At 33.7% G+C, this 25,920-nt stretch overlaps 2 protein-coding genes across 8 annotated transcripts; one reads left to right on the top strand and one right to left on the bottom strand.

Annotated features, from left to right (window-relative positions):
* Nucleotides 1-654: 654 nt before the first annotated feature.
* LOC132307974 (protein DETOXIFICATION 40-like) lies at nt 655-4,732 on the bottom strand. Its single transcript, XM_059805900.1, has 7 exons — nt 4,223-4,732; nt 2,745-3,376; nt 2,299-2,355; nt 1,877-2,115; nt 1,654-1,772; nt 1,296-1,382; nt 655-1,002 (listed from the first exon to the last, which is right to left on the bottom strand). The coding sequence occupies exons 1-7, from the start codon at nt 4,565-4,567 to the stop codon at nt 937-939; spliced, it is 1,545 nt and encodes a 514-aa protein (XP_059661883.1). The 5' UTR covers nt 4,568-4,732; the 3' UTR covers nt 655-936.
* Nucleotides 4,733-14,043: 9,311 nt separating this feature from the next.
* LOC132307973 (ent-kaurene synthase, chloroplastic-like) lies at nt 14,044-20,295 on the top strand. Of its 7 annotated transcripts, none has more exons than XM_059805897.1 (15): nt 14,046-14,263; nt 15,463-15,515; nt 15,625-15,669; nt 15,784-15,910; nt 15,987-16,167; nt 16,583-16,791; nt 16,874-16,994; nt 17,098-17,195; nt 17,268-17,494; nt 17,617-17,729; nt 17,845-17,943; nt 18,397-18,612; nt 18,740-18,881; nt 19,374-19,619; nt 19,731-20,295. In XM_059805897.1, the coding sequence occupies exons 1-15, from the start codon at nt 14,167-14,169 to the stop codon at nt 20,031-20,033; spliced, it is 2,277 nt and encodes a 758-aa protein (XP_059661880.1). In that variant the 5' UTR covers nt 14,046-14,166; the 3' UTR covers nt 20,034-20,295. The 7 variants fall into 7 exon arrangements, with proteins under 7 accessions (XP_059661878.1, XP_059661877.1, XP_059661876.1 ...); XM_059805898.1 differs by having other exon boundaries at nt 15,460-15,515; nt 15,634-15,669; XM_059805896.1 differs by having other exon boundaries at nt 15,460-15,515.
* The last annotated feature ends 5,625 nt before the right edge of the window (nt 20,296-25,920 follow it).

Below are 25,920 nucleotides of genomic sequence, written 5' to 3'. Positions count from 1 at the left end.
ACATGAGTCTAACTTGTCCTCCATCATATTTGAAAACCAGAACGCCAGACCAACATTGTACAATATTTAAATAATCATCAAGAAAGGGAACATTAACTAATCAGCGCACTTCTTGATGCCCCACAAGAACTAAGAATATATGTGCATGATAGACTTGACAGTTTAATAACTTCAATAAATGTTTGCATATGTATGATATTTATTCTTTGAATCTAGTTAATAACGGCTACAACAAAAATTTAAACTCTCTTTGGCCTCATCTTCGAGAAATTTATCCCGCCATTTGTCACACACAAATAGGATGCACATCCAATATATGTTTCTGGAAATTTTCCGACAGCACTCTGTCTTAACTCTTTGAAACTTTGTTTTAGGGTTTTTAAAATTAACTTGTTTTCGGATAAATGCATATGCGAAAATAGGCATTGCTCACCAGAAAAAGAAGCATTTAATTAAAGTGTAATAATAGGAAACCGAAAAGGAATCACCGAATTAGTATCGAATTTGACGTTGGCCATTCTTATCACGTGTTAAACAATTATTTTTGGAAACTGTTTAAATAGATGTGGTGAACAAAAACACGTCAGATTGGATACTTATTCGGGATTAATTCATCAGTCTCCCTATTATTATTCTTAATTAAAGTTGGTTAATCACTTTTTCTTCTTTCCACAATTTAAATAAAATTAAAAAATCAACAACAATTAGAGAAAAGATAAATTTTGTAATCGATTTTTGTTGCTACAAATGTACCTTCTTCTTTTTTATCTATTTTTTCTAGCTACAAATGTATCAAACACTAATAAGAATACTTTAAAAGGTGATTATATTTTCTTTATTTGAAATAAAGTTCTTGTTGGACTCTATCCATTAAAATCTCAAAAAAAAAAAAAAGCATAGAAGTGGAGTCATGCCATGTGGTCCCACTATTTTCTCTTAGTCCTTCAAAATTGGTTCCTTCTTGCCGTCCCAGTTATCCAATCTCTTCAGAGCTGCTTCCACCTACAACTCACATTCGACAACAACAAAACCTCAAATTCAAATACATGCAACTACCAATACCAATATATGCTTAACACATACTTTACAAAGAAGTGATTGAGTGTTCGGGTCGTATTAAACATAATATTGCAATATGTTCATGACGAGCACAGCTCGAGATTTTTAAATTGTGAGTTGTGACCATAAAACTCTAGCTTACCTAAATGATTTCCTAGTAGTTTATGCCTAGCCCTAAAGTAATTTTGAGAAAATCGGGGATAAGAGATCAATGTAATTTACATGAATTAATTTACCTCTTTATCCCAATCGGTTCGATAAGTGACCCATATCAATATGATGGTCTGCATTAGTGTACCGCCTATCATCCCTGACCATATTCCCTACAAAATTAAACACCACATAATTTATTCAAAATTAAAAGATGAACTAGCAATGAATAAAAATTAAAGTATTCTACAACTTTATCCACATAATCTCAATGATAAAATTAAATGGTTATAATTAAAATTCATAAACAGAGTAATTTCATGATAATGAGATGTGACTTAATGGGGTCACCATAATTAATTGTCATAATTAAGGTGGTTACATTTAACAATTAAAATACTTTTACAAACCAAATCATTTTTTTTACAGTAAAAATGGTTTTACCTTAGCGCCCAGATTGAAGTAAAATCCAAGCACGGCAGCAAATGGGATTCCAACTACATAGTAACAACCAACGTTCACGTAGGCAACGAATGCTTGCCATCCGCAGCCAACAGCAACACCTTTATGGTGAGAATTGAAATAAATTAACAAATCGTGCAATTCAGCATGCAAATAAAAATACTAACATGTCATTATGTTCATGTAGCACTGGAATAATGGTTACCGGACAAGACGGGTTGAATTCCGTTGAGAATGAGAGTGACAGCAAGAAGAGGACACATATCGGAAACAGCCTCGGCCACAATTTCACCGTCGGTAAAAATGTAGCTGATAACATGCCGAAATGCCATCACCATAATTGCTATTACCACGGAAATTATGAAAGAGATTGAAGTCACCATCACTACAGAAAATGCAGCTGCCTTTGGATGTCCCGCTCCAAGTTCATTTCCCACTCTCACACTGCTCAATCATATCATATTCACCAAAATCATGTATCATGTGTGAATATTTTTTAATTGGCCACATAAAAGGTTGTCACAACAACTTGCATTAATTGGTCAAATTTTAACTATTTTTATGTTTGTAGTTGGCATAACCTCCTAGATAAAGAAAAGTAGAAGAGGGGGACAAGAATGAACTGACCTCGCAGCTGCGTTGAACCCAACGGAGATCATAAGGACCCATCCCAAAACCGAGGTGCTGCAATTATTATCAAACATCAAATATAAGTGCAATCAAACATTGTAAAAGTAGATTGGTGCGCATGCTAGGAAAAGAGAAGCTAAGCCACCTTTACATGATCCTAGCCAATCCGATTATTCGACACAAGACACACATATAACTATGTCAATATTTTTCTTGCGTGTTGAATTATGATTGGTTAAGATCATATAATCTCCATCGTATAAAATTAATCTATTTGAATGCGGTATGTCCCATAACCATCAAATGACTCACTGCAACGCAACACATGTCAACGCATATACAAACGGATCAAATAAGCCCGGTGCACCAATATTTATTCCAAATTACCCTAGGTCATGTGCATAAGAACAAAACAATAAAGTGAGATTCTTTTCTGTTCTTACCAAATAGAAAGGGAATCCAAAGCAATCTCGGGATTCTCAAGCAGACCAGCCAACAAAACCAGAATCTGGAAGTACCAGGCCTCCAAGCAAAGCATCACAGCCGATGCAACCGATAACTTAAAAAAGCCCCAAAGCCCAAAAAAGGCCTGTATACTGAATCCGGCCCATGTGTACTTGCATTGTTCACTCTTGGCAATGTAAATGACCTGGCCCACCACTATTATCCACCAAGACAGGCTCAGCACTAAAGAAGCACCCAAAAGCCCAAGCCCAAATTTGTATATTGCAAGCCAACTCAACAAGAGGTGCACTGCTATGGTTGCTGCCGAAATGTATGCACTTGGTGCAACTATGCTTTGAGATTGCAGGAATTTTTGTATGGGGAAGTTGACAGCATATGCAAATATCTGAGGGATAAGGCCGTAGACGAACAATGCCGCGGCTGATGCGATCTCAACCGACTCGCCGAGAAGTATAAGGAGGGGCTTGCAGAAAACGTATATCAGAGTGAGGAGGACACCAGTGATGGTGAGGAGAATGGTTGATCTTTGAAGGTAAATGCCTAGCATGTCGTATTTTTGGGCTCCATATGCTTGTCCACATAGAGTCTCCACAGCACTTCCCATTCCAAGCTGTAAATAAACATATACATATGCACTAAAAATAATTAATAGTTGTGGGCCGCATTAATTTGCAGTACAAAAAGATTGTAAATTGCTATAAATACAGGTAGGTGGATCCGCACTTTGAGTGAGCAGATAACGTGAGGAAAGGAAGAAAGTGACGGATAAAAGTGAAGGGATTATAATTAAAGGAAGATCATTGGTAAAGGTCAATCACGTATTGACATATAAGCAAATAATAATAATAATAATAATAAGTTAAAGTTGACATAAATTTGACACATTTACTTATATGCCAGCATAGGATTAGGGGAATGATCAATAATTCTAGAACCATATAATAATTTCTCTATTAAAAGAAATTTTTATTATTTAAAGATTGATTATATTTAGGCGGATTTTTCATGCCTATGGCCCTATGTGTGTTTAGTAGAAGGAATTTTATTTTTTTATTATTATTATTATTATTATTATTATTATTATTTTTTTTTTTTTTTTTTTTTTTTTTTTTTTTTTTTTTTTTTTTTTTGAAGGGTGAAGGGTGAAGGAATTTTTCTCTCAGTATAGGTAGATCGTAGATGATAGGACTCACTTTAGTGTATTCCTTGCAGGGAAGGTATTTTAAAATATATATGAAGAAGCTTGAAGGGAAATGATAAGTAAAGGAAAGTAAACTCTACTATATATATATATATATATATAGGCAAATGGTGTTTGTGAGTGTGTCTGGTTAAAAATTAAAAATTAAAAACTTTTTTCTTGGCAAGAAAGTGGTCATACCCTTCTGGAATGATCGGAGACAAAACTGACCTTTAGTGAAAAAGTGGGAGACAATTGATCATGAGTACAACATACCATGAGACCAAAGGCGAAGGTTTGGATGCCATTGTTGCCGAGGGAGGCTGCGGCGAGCTCAAGATTTCCAAGATGGCCGGAGAAGATCAGCGTGGACATCGACATCACGTAGTTGATGGAATAAACAGCAGTAGCTGGAGCAGCCAACACGAACAGCAGCCTCAGTTCTATCCATGTCCCGGCCACCGCCCGCTGTACCAGCGTTTTACTTGTGTTGGACAGTACCCTTTCCAGCTCATTGCTTAACTCGTAGTGTTTCTCATCCCATGACAATGATGACGACGACGACAGTGATGGTGTCGGTGGTAACAAAGGTTGATGAACGTCTTCTTGTCCAGACCCCATATATATATATATATATATATATATATTGGTAAGCTACTATATATATCTCAACAAAAGGAACAGATTACAAGTTTATATATAGACTATATAGTCAAAAGAATAGAACCACTCCACCACCAGAGCAACTTCTCTGCCGCTGAGTCGAATGCGGTGGAGTGGGGTGTGGTGGTGTGAATGAACTCAATCAATTGGTACAACATGGATTTTATAGCCAGTCCTAATCAAATTACGCATAACGGAGCCATTTTGCGTGATGTGACACGTGAAGCACGTGTTACCACTAATCACAATACATGTGGCACGTTCATTATGGACTATGCTTTGTTTCTTTATCTTTTCATTGGGTTAATTATAAAAAAAAATAATTCTATACTATACAAAAATACAGAAATAAAGAAGCAAAGCATCTAACCTTTTTTTCGAAAATTTCAAGGCATCTAGCATACCAACAAGTAATAAATGAAGTTTATGGTTGGGCAGGTGAGGGTTACCAGGTTGCTTCTATTTTTCAATTCTTCTTCATGCCGTATGGCTCTATGTATGGGGCACCAGCCACGTGACGTGACTGTGCTGGTTTATTTAATTTTCTTTTATTATTGAATTATTCTGGTGGACTGGATTCAGGCCGGGTCGACCCTTCAAATTGGACTCCAGGCCTGCCCAACCAATTGTCCTAGCCCATGAGGATTTGATTGGTAAATGGGTCCACCCTCTAAGCTTTGGAATAACAGGCCGTCGGCCTCTTAAAGTGTCAGGCTACGAGTTTGGAACAGCCTCTTAAAGTGTCAGGCTACGTGTGTACTATGGAATGCCTCAAACTCTTGAGACTTTGTGTTTGTCTTCTGTTGTGTTTTTTTTTTTTGTTTCTTTACGTGTATAGAGTTACGAGGCTTTGTTTGGTTAGGTGGAAACAGGTAGAAAAAAAAGGAAAGAGAAAATATTTAAATTTTTTTTAGAGTTTGGATGGATAGAAAGATAAACCTAATGAAAAATTTAGTTTCCCGAATTGAATATTTTTCTTCAAGATTTTTCCACCAGAAAACAAGTCGAAAATTTTTCCTATTAATCATATAAAGTTCTTCTCAAAAATTTTCCATCAGAAAACAAGTAAGAAAATTTTATTTTCACGTAAAAGAACTTTTATTTAAATTCTCTCCAAAACAACAACTTATATTATAAGTTAAGTTCGCAACGCAAATTATACAGTTATATATGCATAATATCAATGATAATTTGGGTAAAATTGATCAAAATAGTCCTAATTCTAAATAATTTTTTTTTATTTTTTTTAATTATTACAATTCTAGCCACTCATAACCCATGTCTATATATATATATATATATTATATGGTAAAATATTTGACTTTTGTGTAGTATTGACCCTTCATCTCTAATTTTTTATTTTTTTTAATTTGTTTATCATAAATTAATAATTAGTTTTACTTAAGAAAATATTATGAAGTCTTATTCTAAATATAAATAATATAAATAATTATATATTTGAATTTAATAATTCGTCATTTTACTTTATAAGGTTAGTTTTGGTATGCATAATCACTTTCTTTTCATTTTCATATTATCCAAACTAACAAATTAATATTTTTTTACAATTTTCTTGGATAAATTTTTGTACTAACCAAATACATGCTAGAAAATCTCTTTTCTTTTCATTCACTTCACTTTTATTTCACTTTCTATTTTTTTTTTTTTCTTACTTATTTCCATCTAACCAAACGAAACCTAACATACTGGCATTCCTGGGGGTGCAAGTTGACTGGCTCAAGGCCCTCATGTTTAAACCTAAGTCACATAATTCACATAATTCTTTGGAAGGAGTGCCTCTCTTACACTTTGCACGAAAAATGAGAATAAATCCTTTTATAATTTAGGAATTCAATTTTGTCAATTCATGAATAGATGTCTTTTTGATGTTGCCCAAGGACCTGTGTGTCATAATACAAACGTTCATCATTAGCAGATATAAGATTTTGGAAGAATAAAAGATGCATTAAGAAAAAAGTCTCAAGAAAAAAGTTTGAATTCAAACTTCGAACAGAAAAAAGCCACGAATTTTGAAATGCTTTGTTCTCTATGTAATGTGATCAGCGCCAGATTTTTCCCATTGTAACAGAATGAAACAGAAAATTACAGAAAGAAACAATAGGTAATCAAGCTTTTTACCAATGGAACTAAATAGACTTCGAAAATTTTGTTTTTTTTTTTTTTTTTTTTAATTTTTTGAAAGGGACAAAATGAGAAGAAAGTTCTTACATTCAGAGGGGTTTTACTAATTTAGGTGATGCTTGAAGTTTATTGAACTATAATAATACCATTTAGTTTCTGGTAAGTTTCTTGTTATTAAAATTATAAAAGGTAATTTCTTATAATTTCTTGAAAAAATATAATGGTAAATAAATAAACAAAAATTTAAATTTTCTTTTGTTCACTTTAGTTTTTTTTTTTCACTTTTCACTATCAATTTACATCTAATCAAATAGAGTCTAAAAGATTTTGACATAGGTATCTTGGCCAATAAAGATTTGTGCTCTATTTTGTAAGAAAGAAAAAAATTTGAATGGAATGAGAGAAAAAGGGATGAATGAGACATTTTTATGGAAGAAATAGTGTATTTCTTTCTTTTTGTTCGATTCTAAGTCACACAATCATTCTCAACAGGTGTCGTTTTTACGTTCCACGCACGTTCTCGTTCAAATTTTTATTATTTATGACTTAATTATGCCGCTCTCGCGCTCCCGTTTTCGAATTCACTTTCACTCTCATTTTCGCTTTATGTGACTTAAGTTTAGTTGGATAAAAGATAATAGATGAACTTCATAATTTACTACATTGGTTAAGAAAGAAGGAAAGATAAAGTTTAATTATTTAAAGCTTCTATAATTTTGGATAATATTTAATTTAAAACTTCTATAATAGTCCACTTGTGTTTCCTCATTTCTTTTGCTCATTTTTTGGTGGATGAAAATTTGTAAAGGTATTATCATTTATTTCCTTGTATTATCTTTACTAAATAAAGAAAGTTCGTCCCTTCCTTCGTATTTTTGCTCCACACCTTGTCCTTCCTACCAAACACTGCATTGGGCTTGTTTGGAATACATATTGTTTTTGCATTTTATTTGGTTTAAAATCATAAAATCTCCGGTACTTTCAAATTTTGATCATAAAACCCCAACATATTTCAAAAAACTCCGATACTTTAAAAAAGTGATCACACTGCCCCAATATTCGTACCCGACCGGTTAACCAGACTATGAAATGACAAATTTAACCTTATTATTTAATGTTAAATTAAAAACTAAAACTTGTTTTCAAAAATTACAAAAATGCCTTTTAATACTACAAGAATGATGTTTTAGAGAGAGAGAGGGAAAGGAGTGGGAGTTTTAGAGAGAGAGAGAGAAAGAGAGGGGGGGGGGGGGGGGAAAGGAGTGGGAGTTTTAGAGAGGGAGGGGGGGGGCGGGGGCACGGGCCACTGTTAACAAAACATTTTGACACTTTACAAAATAAAATACTTTTTACCAAAGGTGCACCTAACAGGCCTTAATACCTACCAATTCTCGCATTGTTCCTTTTTAAAATTATCAAATTGTTATTTTTATTTTAAATATGTATATTACTAAGTTAGAGATTTTTGAAAATTTAAAAGACAATTAAGAAAATATGGTATTTTTTTTGTTTTAACTTTTTAAATGGGATAACTAATTTGGACCAAGTTGTCATTTTCTGTTTAAATAAGTATGTTATTATTAAGTTGTGAGATTTTTGAAAATTTAAAAAGACAAATATGAAAAGATAACATTTAATATGAAACTTTTTTCTATTTTTATTTTATTTATTTACAAGGTAAGAAATGTTAGAAATTAAATTAATAGGTACAAAGAGTCGAAATCTGATATTTTCAAAATCCACCAAAAATACTAACCACTGAAGTATCAAGGCATCTGCGCTAATATAAAACTAAGGAGTAAAATTTTGGAATTTGTCTCTACAATTTTTGAATTGGATGTGTTTTTTCAATCTTCTCTTTACATGTAAACTGTAGTCAATATTTTATATTTTTTAATAATAAAAAATAATAATTTATCATTTGCGGAATGACTATATTATAGGTACGTGTGTGTCCACGTGTTGCTATATTCAAATTAAAAGGCCACGTTGCCAAAAATAAAATAAAATAAAATAAATAAAGGTATTTCAAAGACCTGGATGTTGACTATATTATATGTACATGTGTGTCCACGTGTTGCTATAATAAAATTAAAAGGCCACGTTGCCAAAATTAAAATAAAATAAATAAAGGTATTTCAAATACCTGGATCTTGTGATCTTCATCACTGGGTCACTAAACCAGTTGCTATGATAATTAACAATTTTGCAAGACCAGAAGAGCTGGAGAATCTTCAGACATGAAATAACCCTAAAAGCTCAAACATCATTGCAATGCACCATGCTTCCCAGTAACACTATCATGAAGATGATATGATGCTGTCACAAACGCTTTTGCCTTTTTATTATGATCGCGTACAAATATTAAAACATGCATTTAGCTGTTTAAAAGAAAATTATATAAGTATTATATGTATCAAAATTTCATTTACAATAAATTACTTGAATCAACCGAACTTTTATATTCTCTTTCTTTTGATTTTATTTGATTAAATTAAACCATATTCTTTGACCGTTATATATAAATTTATTTTATGATATTTTGAGTTTTTTTATTTTTATTTTAGTGGGTTCATTTTAATACTCACTAAGTGGTAATATAATTTGTGTAATATTTTTTTATATTCAAAATATGTTAATTTAAAGGAAAGCTAATGACAAATACTTTAAAATGATGTCCTGATTGTGTTATTGTATCCACTCCTAGTTGGACATAACAATTCAAAGAAAGTTGATTCGATTATAGAGAGGAACAAAAAATTCGATAACCCGTCATGATCCGAATATAATAACGTATTACCTCTATAAATCAAATATAAATTAAATGTAATCATGTTTGGAATAGTAATCCAATCCGATTAAAATATATTACACTGATATATATATATATATATATATATATATATATATATATATATATAAAATTAAATTACAATATACTATTGATGCTTTTGATACGTAGGAATGGAATAACCATTCCAACTATTTCATTCCATTCCTATACATTTCATATTTACAACTAAACAATAGAATGAGAATGGTCATTTCATTCCCATTCTAATTTCATTCCCACTTGCATTCCATTATATTCATGCACATCAAACATAATATATGTATGTTATATATATTAGTTATTTATCATTAAATTTACACATATATATTAATTATCTAGTTAGATTCATTTGGTTTGCATAATTATATATCCTATATATTAACAATTTTCTACTCCATGTAAGCTTATAACTAAACATGTCAATGAATCCATTTTAACCTTAACCAAAATAATTAAGATATGAATTGAAACATTCGTATCCAATGACCGATCAACTATTCAAATTCAATAATTTGTCAATTAAATAAATTAAATATGAATTATAGTCGATCTAAAATCCCTAATTCTAGGGTACATTTTTTTTTTCGTTGACCAACCCGTCCTGCTTTGAATTTCTAGTATGGTGGTTGCCTCATTCGATCATTCATTTGGGCTGCGTTTAGTAACGAAAAATATTTTTTGTTTTGTTGTAGTTCCTAAAAGGGCAAAACAAAAACAAAAAGCATGTTTAATAATATGTTTTTGTTTTTTATAACAGAAAACGTTTTCCATTTTTGTGAAGAAAGGAAGAAACATAAAAAAGATATTTTTCATATTTTCGACACTATTGAGCAAAAACGGTTTCACTATTATCATTACATATACACTGTTCATTTCAAATAAAATGTATGTTATTCATGTTATACACTAATGCTTCATATTAAATACTAATAAAATATTTTTTTAATATATATTTATATTATATTATATATTAGTGTAAATTATTTTTTATTTAACAAAAGTATTTTTTTTAAATATAATATATTACATAATAGTGTAAATTATTTTTTAGGACAAAAAAATTTATGATTTATTATATATTTATTATTTATATTTATATAATATATTATTATATACCATATCTATATTATATTATAGTTATATTATTTAATATTTTTTATTTATTATAATATAACATATGTTAAATATATTATATATTTTATAATAAATATATAGATGATGCATATGCATGCACTTATATACATAATTGGTGAGAGTGTTTTTATCTTTATATATCTTATTTTGTACTTATGTATCGGGTATTATTAGGATTTGTGATTTTAAATTTAGTATATTGTATTATTAGGATTTGTGATTTTAAATTGAATATTATATTTTATTATTTGTATTGGATATTTTTAATATTTGTGAAATAATTGAATTGCATAAATATTTTTTAAAAAAATGTAAAAAAAAATTAAAATTAAAATAAAATAATAAAAAAATGTTATGTAAATCTGTAACAAATATGTATTACTAAACACTGTTATTATTTTTTGCTTTTAAAATTGTGACAACAACAAGTGTTAATACACGTCATTTTTTATTTTTATTATTAATCAAGAAAACAAAATTATGTTTCTACTTTCTTAAGACTGCAAAAATAGAAAATAAAAACGTTACTAAACGTACTTGATTGTGGGCTTTGTATCTTTGTTTTTGTTTTCTTCCAAGGGGTATGAATATCGGGCAGTAATCCTCTCCGTGGCACCTCTCACTGAGGGTGTCCATGGCAGATCCAATGGCTGGGATGAAACCACGTCAGCCTATTTTGCCATGTCGTTGCCTTGTCAGTAATGACGAAGCGCTAAGTCAGCAGTAATATTTAAACCTTACTTTTTTTTTACCATGTACAAATACTGCAAATAATATACATACTTACTGTCATAGGGGTAAATTTTGAACACGAATCTAGTGGTCTGCGAAGGCACTAAGCCAGAAATATGAACATCTTTTTTCTGAATTTATAACTTAGCTCAGCCAACTCACACTTGATGCCTAGAACACACAGCAAGTAAAACACTCTCTCACACAAGTATAGTTGCAAGAATGTAAGGACAATAGCACTCACGAATTTACTGAAGTACAAGACTTCCAACCTTTTACTATTATTCACAAAACAGTACAAGGAAAGACCTCAACCTGCAGAAGCATACAAGAGTTTCTCACAACACAACTTTATGTCTCACTCGCAATCTGCCCTCTCTACAGAACCCACATTAGCAATATATAGGTAAATTCTCAAAACCGCCTACTAAAGTGGTGAATGACACCCCCATCCACCTAGGGTCGTGCTGGCACCCTCTAAGTGTGTTAGCACTATATATGCAGTTGACAAGCCCAACTGCTAGCTTGTTGGCACGCTCTGCTCATGCCACATGCGTGGGAAGTTACTCAGCACACCCCCACTCCCTAAAATGAGTGGAAAGTGCTAGTAACTTCCCCCAACCAACTGAGCCAACTTTGTGAACCTAGCTCATGCCAAGCCCACTAATCTACACCCACATATAAATGTTTCAGAATGCACGGCGTGCCAAGCCATGCACGCCCGTGTGCACACCCAAGTGCACACCTAAGTGCACGCCCGGGTGCACACCGTTAAGCGCATTGCTGCATGCTGGCGCACACGCTGGTACTCATCTGCTCGCGCCATGCCTGAACGCCCATGTGCACGTTGCTGCACGCCCGCACACACACCGGGTTGGACGCTTGCCCATGCGCCAGCCTGGACGCCCGCGCACGCCACCGCTCACTTGTCTGTCATTCGGTAGTTCAAATGCTCCCCTCTTGTATAACTATCTTGAAGTGGTGCAACACGTGCCCATACACGTTGGCTAAGCCCTGTAAGCAAGCCATGCCATAGCCCAACTGATGTGCTCAACAGACCCCTCCCTAGTATAGTTTTCAGGAAAATCAGCACTCTGACAGGAGTAGGCATCACCTATGCTTGAGGAGTCATAATGGCCTTTCAGACCCTTCCCGACATCCAAATCGAATGCCGCCTGCGCCAACCATCTTCTATAAACTCTAGGTACCTCCTATAAAGATCTCGAGCCAAAACTCCAAATTTCACTTTTTGTCATATTAACGAAAATACCACTGGGCACCAGTATCCCATGACTGTCGTGGGGCTTGTCAAGGTCCCAACCCCATAACACTTACCATATACGAATACAATATACCAAAACCATTCTCACCACCGGTCCTCCTCCACCACCACCGTAACCGCCGGCAACACCATTGCACCACATAAAAATTTTCCAATCCCCAAAATTTTCTGGATCACCACCGTCCATTCTCTCTCTCAGGAACTCCGGTATCATCCTTACTCCTCTTTTTCTCTCTACCCTTACTCCATCGTCATATACACACAGATACATAGATACATATATACACAGACACATACACATACATTACACGCAGGTCTGACTCCGGCGAGCTTCAGTCAAGTCCGGCAGAGTCTGGGGTGAGCCGCACCATGATCTTCTTCACGCCCTCTGCCTCAACATCAACTTTCTGTTGCGGTGCTGCGACGTACACCACAAACCACCATCACTACTGGACTGAACACCACAAACCACCATCACAACTGGACTGAACACCACAAACCACCATCGCCACCAAACTGAACTTCGAGCCGTATCGTGATCTTCTTCACGCCCTCTGCTTCAACATCAACTCTCTGCTGCAGTCAAGCACTGGGAAGGAACGGAGGCTGATTTGGGCGAATTCGTCGTCGTTACGAAGAGGAGAGGAACGAACACCAAACACCACCTAAAAATCCGGCCACCAATCACCACCGGTGCTTGTTCAGCTGGTTTTCAGCCATTAAATCCGGCCACCAAACACACCAAAAAAAAGAAAAAAATACATATATCTGGATGGATTTGCTTAGTGATTGTGAAAAAATATTTGTGAGGTATCTACAGGCATAGTTGAGGGGTTGGTTGAGCGCGCGGCGGATGAGGTATCTACAGTCGTAGTTGAGGGGTTGGTTGAGCGCGCGGCGGATGGAGGCGGAGATCTTGCCGTGGACGAGGTTGGTGTCGAAGTGGTAGAGGCAAAAGGTGAGGTAAGGGAAGGTTGTGAGAATGGTGCGGCGGAGGTCGGCCCGGCGGTGGGTGGCGAGGAAGTGTAAGACAATGTACAGATACATAGGTACAAATATATAGCCTTATTGGTACAGATTATAGACCTACATAAGAAAAGTAAATACCATTTTTACCCCTGCCACGTCACCCATTTACTGGCCTCCATGTCAGCAATGGACACCCTCCAGTGAGAGGGTGTCTGGAGACGATTTTTCCCCATGAATATAACTCACTGATGACTCATCAGATGCTCTTTGATAGCTACCGCTTGTCTTGGAATATTTCTCGTTTTAGATCCATCCCCGTTACTAACCCGATGAGTATATTCCTTCATTTACATTCATTATATATATAATGTTTTGTGATTCCCCAATTTTCAAACTCTCTCATAAATAGATCTACCATGCTTCTTGCTGCTACATCATCTCTGCAACACCACAACCTCTCCGGCTATGTCTCTCTCACAACCCAATACTATTCTCCTTCCATATAATTTACCCCAGACCCACAGATGGTGCTCCAACTCCTCCTCATCCGTCACAATCACAGGTGATCTTCCTGGGCATTTCTCATATGCTTTTGGATTTCCAATTGTTTTCATGTTTCTATATGCATTCTGCTTTCGATTGTTTCTAGATTGATACTGCTATACTTTATTTCTTGTGATGATTTAGTTTTGTTTCCTCGATCAGCTTGATGCGGAGCAAATGAACACCCATCCTATCCATAGGCCAACATCCTTTCATAATCCACACAAATGTCATCTATCCAACGGTAGGGAGAATTCTAGATTAGGTTCTAGAATGCTCCAAAGAATGTAGACAATTCACATATTGTCATTTAAAGAACTTTGCCCATTATTTATAATAGCTGGGATAAAAAAAGGGATGAATTTTGCATTGGAGAATTCTAGAATTGGGTTCTAGAATGCTCTAAAAGAATTCAGATTATTCCCGTTAGTTATAATAGCTAGGATGAAAAAAAGATGGATTTTGCCCCAATTGCAATTTGATGGCCTTTTGTTTACTTAGACTCATCTGATCACCATCTATTTTCTATGTAATTGGTGTCAATGACTGAGTTTCTATTGTATCATTGTGGGCAGACCATTCAAGTTTTGAGATCTTGGTATGGTGGTGTGCTTTGTTTGTCAACCTTGATGGCAAGGTCATTTTATGGTGGGGTGGGTTGTTACCCATCAATGATGTGACATCATTAGTGGGATTCATTGAGTTCTGTAAAAACAAGTACAAGGCTAGGGATGCAAACTAGAGTGGATTTGATTTATAGTTTTAATACAGAATTATATTAATTTAATTTCCAATAGGTTTTTGTAATATGTCGAGTATAACTTTTAGTGGGGCAATCTCTCTGAGTTAGTTAGCCTAATGGATTTGTAATTTTGTATAGAGGAAGAAATTAAAAATTGATCTCATCTTTTAGTGGGATTTTGTACAATTTAGTTAGCCAATATAACATTAATAATTAATTTTTGCTTTGGAGAAGCTTGTGTACACACCGGTCGTCTCTTCTCCCTCCTTACTCACATTAATATCTTTATTCGCAATCTGAATGCAAAAATTAGTTGGACTTCTGAATTTAAGTAAAATTTAAAATCAAGCCTTGTTCTATACTTCTGGCATTCTCAGTTTACCTTTTTCTCCTTCTCTTGAATATATATAGTATAAGAATTTTATTATGAGTTATTTTCATTTCCTTATCTGATAAAATTCTCTTTTCTATAGCAGCTTCTCTGGACCCTGGAGTTAAAATAGTGACAGACACTAATGTTGCTGGTCTGGTATGATTATCCTGCAATTCATACTATTACTAATTCGTTCAGTCACTTATTTTTCTTCTCTACTTGTCCAAAGAACAAATAAATTAATATGGTGTGATACTATATGTAGTGTTTTCAGGAAACTAAAGAAAGAATTAGAAAACTGTTCGATAAGGTAGAGCTTTCTGTATCTTCGTATGACACTGCTTGGGTAGCAATGGTCCCCTCTCAAAATTCTTCTCAGGCCCCGCGTTTCCCTGACTGTGTTAATTGGTTATTGGATAATCAGTTCTCTGATGGCTCTTGGAGCAATCCGCATCGTCATCCCCAGTTACGTAAAGATGCACTCACATCAACATTAGCATGTGTCCTTGCACTCAAGCGATGGGGTGTTGGTGAAGCTCAAATCAACAAGGGTATTCGCCCTGTTCTTCTCTCTCACTTTCCTACAACTATGTAACTATTTCACTATATATATATTCCTTGTTGCAGGTCTACAATTTATCGAGTTAAATTTCACTTCAGCTACTGATGACAATCAACATCATCCAATTGGATTTGACATCATTTTCCCTGGATTGCTTGAGTACGCAAAAAATTTGGACTTGAATCTCCCTCTGGAACCAACAGATTTAGATGCTATGTTTCACAAGAGAGACTTGGAGCTCAGAAGGTATATTTTTTATTTTATGTTTTGGTACTGCTTATGGTTGTGATATTAATATGTTCAACAGTGATTGTCATGAAAAGAACTGTGATTGCTAATTACAAATGTGAAACAAGTGGGCTAAGCCTGGTTGAACTAAGTATTATTGTACAGCATTTGCCAGTCTAGCTCAATGTTTGGTTAGGTTGGAAGGGCGGCTCAACGTTAGTCAAAAACAAAGGTTGTAACTCGATTAGAAATGATTATAGAGATATATTAATAAATTTATAATTGTACGGATAAAAAATTATACTCAGAACTAAAGCAAATCTACAAGGTAAAATTATTTAATTTCACTGTGGTTTCAAAAGCCTCCAACTTATTTACTTATCAAAAAAAAAAAAAGACTCCAACTTATTTTTTCCATTTCGTCTTCATGTAGATGCTATTCTGAGGGGAGAAAAGCTTACTTAGCATACGTTTCAGAAGGAATTGGGAAGCTAGAGGAATGGGAAATGGTCATGAAATATCAGAGGAAGAATGGCTCAATCTTGAATTCGCCATCCACTACAGCAGCTGCTCTTACTCATGTTCAGAATGATGGTTGTCTGAATTACCTCCACTCACTCTTACTGAAGTTCGGTAATGCAGGTAGTTCCCTTCACATTTGTCTATGGCCTATGTATCAGTTCTATGTATTTTTAACTTGTTTATGTTCAATTTATCTTTTCAGTTCCAACAGTTTATCCTCTGCATATACATGCGCGTCTCAGCATTGTGGACAGTCTTGAAAGGCTGGGAATTGAGCGATATTTTAGGAAGGAAATTAGGAGTGTGTTGGATGAAACATACGGGTACTCTCCACTTTAGCTTTGATTTCTTACACCAACCTCTTATACAAGTTTAAGGTTTTCGTGATCATACATGGAAGACTTGATATTGCTAAAATGTAAACAGATGCTGGCTACAGGGAGAAGAAGAGATATTCATGGACATTGCCACTTGTGCTATGGCATTTCGGTTATTGCGGCTGCATGGATACGATATCTCTTCAGGTATTTATCATTTGATGTGTACTTTCCTCTTTAGGATCAATAAAAGTTTGATCCTTTTGACATGTGGTGTAGATCCATTAACCCAGTTTACCAAAGAAGAGTATGACTTTGATTCCCCATGGGGACACTTGAAGGATATTGGTGCTGCCCTTGAATTATATAAGGCTTCGCAGATCATTATATATCCCGATGAATCAGATTTGAAGAAACAAAACTCATGGTCCAATCATTTTCTGAAAACAAAATTATGCAATGGTTCAATTCATTCGGATAGACTCGATAAATATGTTATCCAAGAGGTAGCTTTTTGTGATATTGGTATTTGGTAATATGAAAATGTTTAATTAGTCTATAGAACATTCTCTGTTTATTCATCTGAATTCTGATATAGTTTCAAACAATTATGATTTTTCATTTGCAGGTGGATGATGCTCTTAAATTTCCCTTCCATGCTAGTTTAGAGCGCATTGCAAACAGGAGAAATATCGAGCATTATAATGCAGATAGTTCAAGAATTTTAAAAACTTTGTATTGGTAGACCTCTGGTAGATTTTTAAAATTTCTCTTAAGAAGTATGTTATTTTTGCATTTTTTAACAGTCACTTGAGTTAAATATTGATTACTTCTACTTCTATTGTTCTGATTCCAGTTCATCAAATGTTAGCAATGAAGATTTTTTTAAACTGGCAGTAGAGGATTTTCACATCTGCCAGTCTATACACCGTGAAGAAATCAATCATCTTGAGAGGTGCGCATATGTACATTGAGGATGATGATTTTGGTACAAAGCATTTTCATGGAATATTTTATGAGAGGAAGGTCAAGCAGTAGCATGGAGCCAACTGTCTGCTTGAGCTCTTTGCTCTCTAAAGTAGATTGGTTGGTTCTAAAGGTATATTGCGCTTGAGCTTGGCCTCCCCTGTTTAACTCTAGCCTCTGCTTGGCCCCAATCTTTGGTTTTGGTCAGTCAGTAGAAGTCCCAGCCCTCTAAAGCTATGATTCGTTTTACCGTTTTTTTTTTTTTTTTTTGCATTCCTTTATTCTATTGGCACGTTTTGATTGATGAGCATCAATCAAAAATCCAGAAAAAAATAAAAAATAAAAATCATCGGTCATGGTGTTATTCATGTTTTGATTGATGTAAGAACATTACATATCAGTATTGTAAATGAGGTGTTGTGTCCTCTCTCCATGTGAGCAGGTGGGTTGTCGAGAACAGATTAGACAAGCTAAAGTTTGCCAGGCAGCGATCAGCATACTGTTACTTTGCCGCTGCAGCAACCATTTTCTCTCCTGAAATGTCTGATGCCCGCATGTCATGGGCCAAAAATGCTGTGCTCACGACAGTAGTTGATGACTTTTTTGACATTGGAGGTTCTATAAAGGAATTAGAAAACCTAATTCACTTGGTTGAAAAGTAGGTTTCCCTCGTCCTTTGCTTATGCTCTTTTGCTTGCATTGTCCATTGGTTCATGATTTCTGCAGACTTTCTTTATTACATTTCCCATTACAGAAGTGATGATGTGATGCAATATTGACCACAGATGGGATGTAAATTTAGGCATCGACTGCTGTTCAGAGCAAGGTCAAATCATATTTTCAGCACTTCACAGCACAATCTGTGAGATTGGAGGCAAAGCACTCACATGGCAAGGACGTAGCATGACAAGCGACATAAAAGAGATTGTGAGATGAAATTTTCGCTTTGTGCATCCTTTTTATTTTAGTTAATTAAATTGAGAAAGAGATTTTCAATAGCATTCTGATAAAACTATAACATTCTACAAATGAGAAAATAATACCTACTAATATTTGTGCATTAAATTATGCTAAAAAAAATACACGAGAAAAAAAAACATAAAACTCATGGAAAAAAAATGAAAAGTCTATTTTACATGAGAAGTGTAATTTGAAAGGAATGAGAACCATGGGAAATTGTTATGTGATGCACTTGAAACCTACACTAGTCTCTAACAATTCACAAACCCTCAGATGTTCTGCAAAAATAAATCTTCTGACCTTAATGTAAATGTTGGGTTTCGGAGTAGCAGTAACGCTTGTTGGGAATAAAGTTATATTTTAATTTCATATTAACTTTGCAGAGTCAACATTGAAAGGGATATTGGACCTTGTTTATTTTGTTCAGCCAATGGTGATGTGAGTTATGTTTGTGTGCAGTGGTTGGATTTGCTCAGCTCTATGATGAGAGAAGCTGAATGGGTTAGAGACAAGTCAGTGCCAACAATGGATGAATATATGAGAAATGCATATGTATCCTTTGCCTTGGGACCAATTGTCCTTCCAGCTCTTTATTTCATTGGACCCAAGCTCTCAAATGAGGTTGTTTGCAGTTCCGAAATCCACAATCTATTTAAGCTTATGAGCACTTGTGGACGTCTTCTCAATGATATCCAGAGCTTCAAGGTAGAAACATACACACACGGGCTGGCATGTTTATACATGCACATACACCCCTTTGATTGATGGTTGTGCATCGGTTTTTGAGTTGATGATTCCTTATGGTTTATATTGCAGAGGGAATCAAAGGAAGGTAAACTGAATGCCGTGTCATTGCACATGATTAATAGAGGTGCTATCACTGAAGAAGAGTCCATTGGAGAGATGAAGAGGTTCATTGATGGTCAGAGGAGAGAATTGCTGAGATTAGTTTTGCAGAAAAAGGATAGCATTGTTCCAAGAGCCTGCAAGGATTTGTTCTGGAAAATGTGCAAAGTGGTGCATCTATTTTACGCGAAGGATGATGGTTTCACTTCACATGAGATGATCAGTGCTGTGAATGCAGTCATTCATGAACCCATTGCTTTGGTAAAAGTGTAAGTGTTAGAGAAGCTCCAAAATTCTGTGATTTTGCTAGCTGCTACTGCTCCTTCTTTTTTCTTTTCTTTTTCTTTCCTCTCTCTCTCTCTCTCTCCCTATATATGTATGTCTATCTATCTATCTATCTATCTATCTATCTTTTGATTTTTAGATTGCATGTTGACTACGACTTTGATGAAATTTTCATTCTTAAAAAATGTTTCAAGCCCTATCATTCTTTTTGTGATATATTGGTTTCCCTTGACTAGACTTATTTTTTCTCTACCATGGGTGAATCTATTGAGAATGGTCAGTTAATTTATTCTGTGTAGCACATACGAATCATAGTGTCCGCTGGTGAAAATGTGATTGAAGAACCATTTAAGCAAACTATGAAATCTGATACAGATTCCTCTTCATGTGTGAATCTATTTTCTTGGGAAGATGAGGAAGAGTGGAATGGTTTATCACAAGTCCCTTCCTACTTGGTGAATTCTGAATTTTTGGCAGTAAGGCTCCCTTTGTTTGAGCGAAAAATATTTTCTTTGTAATATGTTTTCTACGTAACACTTTTTCATGTAAAGGTTTTCTATGTTACACTTTTTCATGTAAAAGGTTTTCTATGTAACCCTTTTTATGTAGAATGTTTTCTTTATTTTTTATTTTTCGGTGTTTGGCAAAGGTTTTGAAAATATTTTCCAGAAAATATCTTGGGTGTCTCGCTTCTAAAAAATTTTTGAATTAAAATTAAAATTCTTATTTGAGTCATTGGATTAATCAATTTTTCTCTTACTATCAGTTGGTCCAATTATTTTTATACTAACAATAATAATTATTTGACAAGAAATATAAAAAAATAATCAATTGATTTTTTAAAAAATTATAAGGAAGCTGAAACAAATCTATCTATCATCGGATGCAGTGGGCCCCTCTCTCTCTTTTTTTTTTCTTTTTTTTTTGTTACATGTCACTTTTTAAGGTTTTAGAAAGTAATATTTCATGTTAATCCAATAATGATGACAAAAAAAATATAATAATAAAAGTAAATTGAAGAAACCAAAAATAGGAAATTGTATAATTGTTGTTAAAGAATAGATTGGCCTTGTGCCTCTCACTCCACAATAGGTATTAGGCTTATTGGCTCTTCTCTTAAGAGTTGTTGTTTTTTTTTTTCTGATCACTATAGCACATGTAAGAGAGATCATCTATTTCTCACTCTAAAAACTCTATTTATTAATGCTTTGTCCGGTAAAAAGAAATGAAGAGGGGTGGAAAGAAAATAGGAAGGAAGGAACAAACTTCCTTCGTTCGGTAGAGATGATATAAGGAAAGAAACGATAATAGGATGGCTGAGTTATCCTTCCTCCTTCACAAATTTTCATTCGTCTAAATATGGGCGGAAGAGAGGAGAGAAGACAAGTGGGCCTATTATATAAGTTCTAAATTACTGTATCATCCTTTATAAATACTCTATTTAATATATCTCACAAATAAAGAAAGTGATAGGTTTAATGGTAAAAACAACTTAAAAATCTCTATTTCCTTTTATCTTACCGATCAAAGTAAATTGTCAGTTTCTTCTCTTCTTTTCCATCGAACCAAACAAAAATAGGGAATAACATAATCTCTTCTTTAGGGATGTGTCATTTATCCCTTTCTCTCTCCCTTTCATCCAATTTTCTTCCTTCCTACTGAACGAAGTATAAAGGACTCTTTTCCTGTTCTCTTTCTAGACGCTCTCTTTCTCTCTTTCTAAAGAGCTTTTTGGCCACTATGTAACTCTTCTATATACTTGTGACCTTTTAATTGGTAAGTTATTTTGGTTAAGTTTTGAAACATTATTTTCCTCTGTAAAAGATTTTTTTTGAATTTGAGACTACCAAACATCGGAAAATACAGAAAATATTTTTCAAAAAAGAAAATATTTTCCAAGGTTCCGTTTGTTTGAGCTTAAAATACTTTCCGAAATATACGTTTTGTATTTTCTGGTGTTTGGTTGTCGTAAAATATTTACAAATAAAAAGAGTATTAAAACCTAGCAAAAATAACCTATTCATTAATTTTTAACAAGTTATTTTACATTGATCTCAACTTGGACCTAGATATAAAATATTTCCACTTGATGGACTCGATTTAAATTGTAGAGACCGCGATTTTTTTATTATTATTTATTTTTATTTTATTGTATTTTCGGGTTCAGTTCATGTGGGACTGGATCGGGTCAAGTATTTGGGATTGGTAGGGCCTAAATGAAAGATCATTTGGAACATAATTGATATGGTTGATGTTACCTTAGTGTATCTAAGTGGAAGTTGCTTGGAGGAAGGGAGTGATTACTTGAAAGTTTTGGGGTTAAGTTGTGTGGTTACACATTGTTTTGTGGTGTACTATAAACAGGGGATGGAAGATATCTTCTTCATTGTCTTCCTCATTTTCTCTCTCTATATCTACGGATATATCACTTAGGGCCATAGGTTAGGATTTTGGATGTGGCCAATAAGAGAAAACTTTTCCTTTCTTCTTCCTCTTCATTTCTAGGGAAGAAGATTTGACTTTGAAGCATCTTAGAGATTCGGGTTCCATGAAAGTTGGATTTGTGTCATGACATTTTGTATCAAAATTTCATTTACAATAAATTACAAGAATCAACCAAATTTTTATATTTTCTACCTTTTGATTAAATTAAACTATATTATAATTTTATTTTATGATATTTTTAGTTATTTTATTATTTTTAGTCAGTTCATTAACTTCATTTTAATACTCACTCCGTGATAATATAATTTGTGTAATATTTTTTATATTCAAAATATGTTAATTTAAAGGAAAGCTAATGACAACTACTTTAAGGCTCAGTTTGGTAGAGTGGAAATGGGAGGAAAAGAAAAGAAAAGAAAGGTTATGGAGGGTAATAAAAAAAAAAAAACGTGTTTGGTATTGAAAGTTGGAAGGAAATGAAAGGGAATGGAGGGATAGAAATAGGCTCAACAGTGACTTTTGTAATCTTCCCAAAAATGGGAGGAAATGGAAGGAAATGGGAGGACAGAGCAGGAAAGAGCAATGTAATACCAAATTTACCCTTGATTCTAGGGCGCCAAAATTTACTGCGTTGAGGAGAGGCTGGAACAAAATTGCAGTCGCTGGAGACGAAGGGGCGCGTGACAGCAAGTGGGCGGCGAAGTTCAGTCCGGCGATGAATCAAGCATGGCAGATAGGTACATGGATGGAGCTAATTTCAATTTTGTGGCTGACCAAACCTCCTCACCGCTCATGGAAGCCGTCGGACCTAACTACTTCACGATTGGTTCTGAAATATATGGGTTTTGAACTTCTGATTCTTGTAGATTTTGTAGTTTGCAGTTGCAGAAAGAGAGAGAGCGAGAGAGAAGGCAAGTTTAGAGTTGAGAACAAGAATAGAGATGGAGGCGAAGGTTGAAATTATTTGCCCTAAAAATATATTTATTTTTCTGGTGGCCCATCATCCATGGGCCTATAAATTATGAGGCCCATAACTTTATTTTTTATAATATAAAAGCGTATAATAGTAAATTTACAAAAATACTTTTCTTCCCTTTCTTTTCCCAAACATAATTATTATCCTTTCCTTTCTTTTCTTTCACTAATCAACCAAACACAACAGAGGTTTAAAATTATCATTCCCTTCCATTTCCCTCATAACTAATGTTATCCTCCCCCTTCAAACCCACCGTACCAAACATAGCCCAACGATGTAATGGATTGTGTTACTATATTCTTTTCCTAGTCCGACACAACAATCCAAAGGGACCTTATAGTGCAATTTTGAGTTGGTAATTTTTTTTTCCCTAATTAGCTAGTCGTTTAATTGGAATTAGAAATTTTGACTTGACTATCCGAGTAAGGAGGAACAAAAAAATTGATAACCCGGTGATGATTCCGATATAATAAGACATTACCTTAATAAATCAAATATAAATTAAATGTAATTAGGTTTGGGATAGTAATCCAATCCGATTAAAATATATAAATATATAAATATATATATATATATATATTATTAAATTATTATATGTATGTTATATATATAATAGTTATTTATCATTAAATTTACACATATATATTAATTATTTATTTAGATTCATTTGCATAATTATATATCATATATATTAACAACTTTCTATTCCATCTAACCTTATAACTAGACATATCAATGAAGTCAAAAATAATTAGGATATGAATGGAAACATTTGTATTCCATTCAAATTCAATAATTTATTAATTAAATAAAATAAATATGAATTATATTCTATCTAAGATTCCTAATTCTAAGGTAACTCTTTTTTTTATTATTATTATTTTTTATCAACCTGCCCTGCTTTGAATTTCTAGTATGGTAGTTGCCTCATTCATTTGATTGTGTGCTACCGTCAGTGCCTTGAAACTTTGTTTTTGTTCTCTCTCAAGGAGTATGAATAGACAATATTAGCCTACTCATCATTGAGTAGAAAGTTCATGTTTAGCATTGATGTGGTCCAACAACAAAATGACAAGTGTCCTACAATGTAACCAAAAAAAAAAAAAACACTTAGTAAAAGATTTAAGGAGTTATTTGGATTAAATCTAATATGATCCATACCAAACCCATATTTGATTATCTCTTTCTTAGGCTACTCTATTGCCCTAATCCCTAAGTCATAAAGAATCACAACTATAAGTATCTTGTTCAAATCAAATTCATGGAAGGAATTGGATTACGATTTTCGATTGTGGGTGATAAGATTTCATGTGTGAACTAATATATATATGTGTGTGTGTGTGTGTGTATTGATGTTCTTCTTTTGAATCGGGGCTTGTGTTAATTAAGTTGCCTTCTTGTTGAGGAAAGAAATTAGGAAAAAGAAAAACCAAATTGTTTGTTTAAAGGTTGATGCTTGCACTTGTTAATGGGGTCTTGTCCTACCGGTAAAAATAAATATGAATCTATGATTGTCTTATAACTAATCAACTAAAAAAAAATTCTTAAGAAAACAAATTTTATTTTTATATCAAATCATGACTAAAGACTTTCTTTTATTTATTTGAATAAAGTTAATAAACCTATTTACAATTGAACACTTAAATCTTAATCCAATTCCTTCTACATAATTTTGTTGAGTTTGATTAAGATTTTATGAGAAAGAGAATAATCAAATTAGGATTTGATTCAAATTTTATTGGGTTTAACCCAAATAACTTTTTAAATATATTTTTTTTTTATTTTATATATTAGAGGGACACTTGTTACTTTGTTATTGCGTCACATGAGTGATAAGCATGATGTTTCTACTCACCGATGAATAGACAATATTGTTCGCTATAAATATCTTGTATAAAAAAAAGGATATAATCAGGAACGGAGTCAAGATTTTAAGTCAGGGAATACTATTACAAATATAAAATACAAAAGAAGAAAAAATATATATATATTCAAATATGCACGTTAAAAAGATAAATTTTAAAAAGTAGAAATAGAAAAAGAAAAGAAAAAATGAGAAAAGTTTAAAAGAAAAAAGTTAAGAGTTTCAGTTGAGTAAGAAAAATTTAATTTTTTCTTTGGAATAAGTACAGAAAACACCCCTTAAAAATTTTTTTTGTAACACTTTTACCCCCTATTTGATTGCAATAAACACCCTTAATATTTTGAATTTGTGCAAAATTATCCCTCTGTCGTAAATCTGACATAAATTATTACTGTAATACCTATTTTGCCATTTTCTTCTTCTGAAAATGCTCATTAAGACGTGTCATTTTACAATTTAGCCTTCAATTATATATTAATATTTATAAACAATAATAATGAAGGTGCGGAATGTGCAAAGATCGCCGGACCAGTTCTGCGGCCATGGCTCTTTCTCATCTTAAGTCCTCACTTCGCATCCACTTCACCCCC

The sequence above is a fragment of the Cornus florida genome, unplaced genomic scaffold (genome assembly GCF_030987335.1).
Source record: "Cornus florida cultivar Cherokee Brave unplaced genomic scaffold, ASM3098733v1 CherokeeBrave_3.0.0_Hap2_Chr05, whole genome shotgun sequence".
NCBI classification, from domain to species: Eukaryota; Viridiplantae; Streptophyta; class Magnoliopsida; order Cornales; family Cornaceae; genus Cornus; species Cornus florida.
Note: the sequence above shows the minus strand (reverse complement) of the source record. Positions and strands in the feature narration are given on the sequence as shown.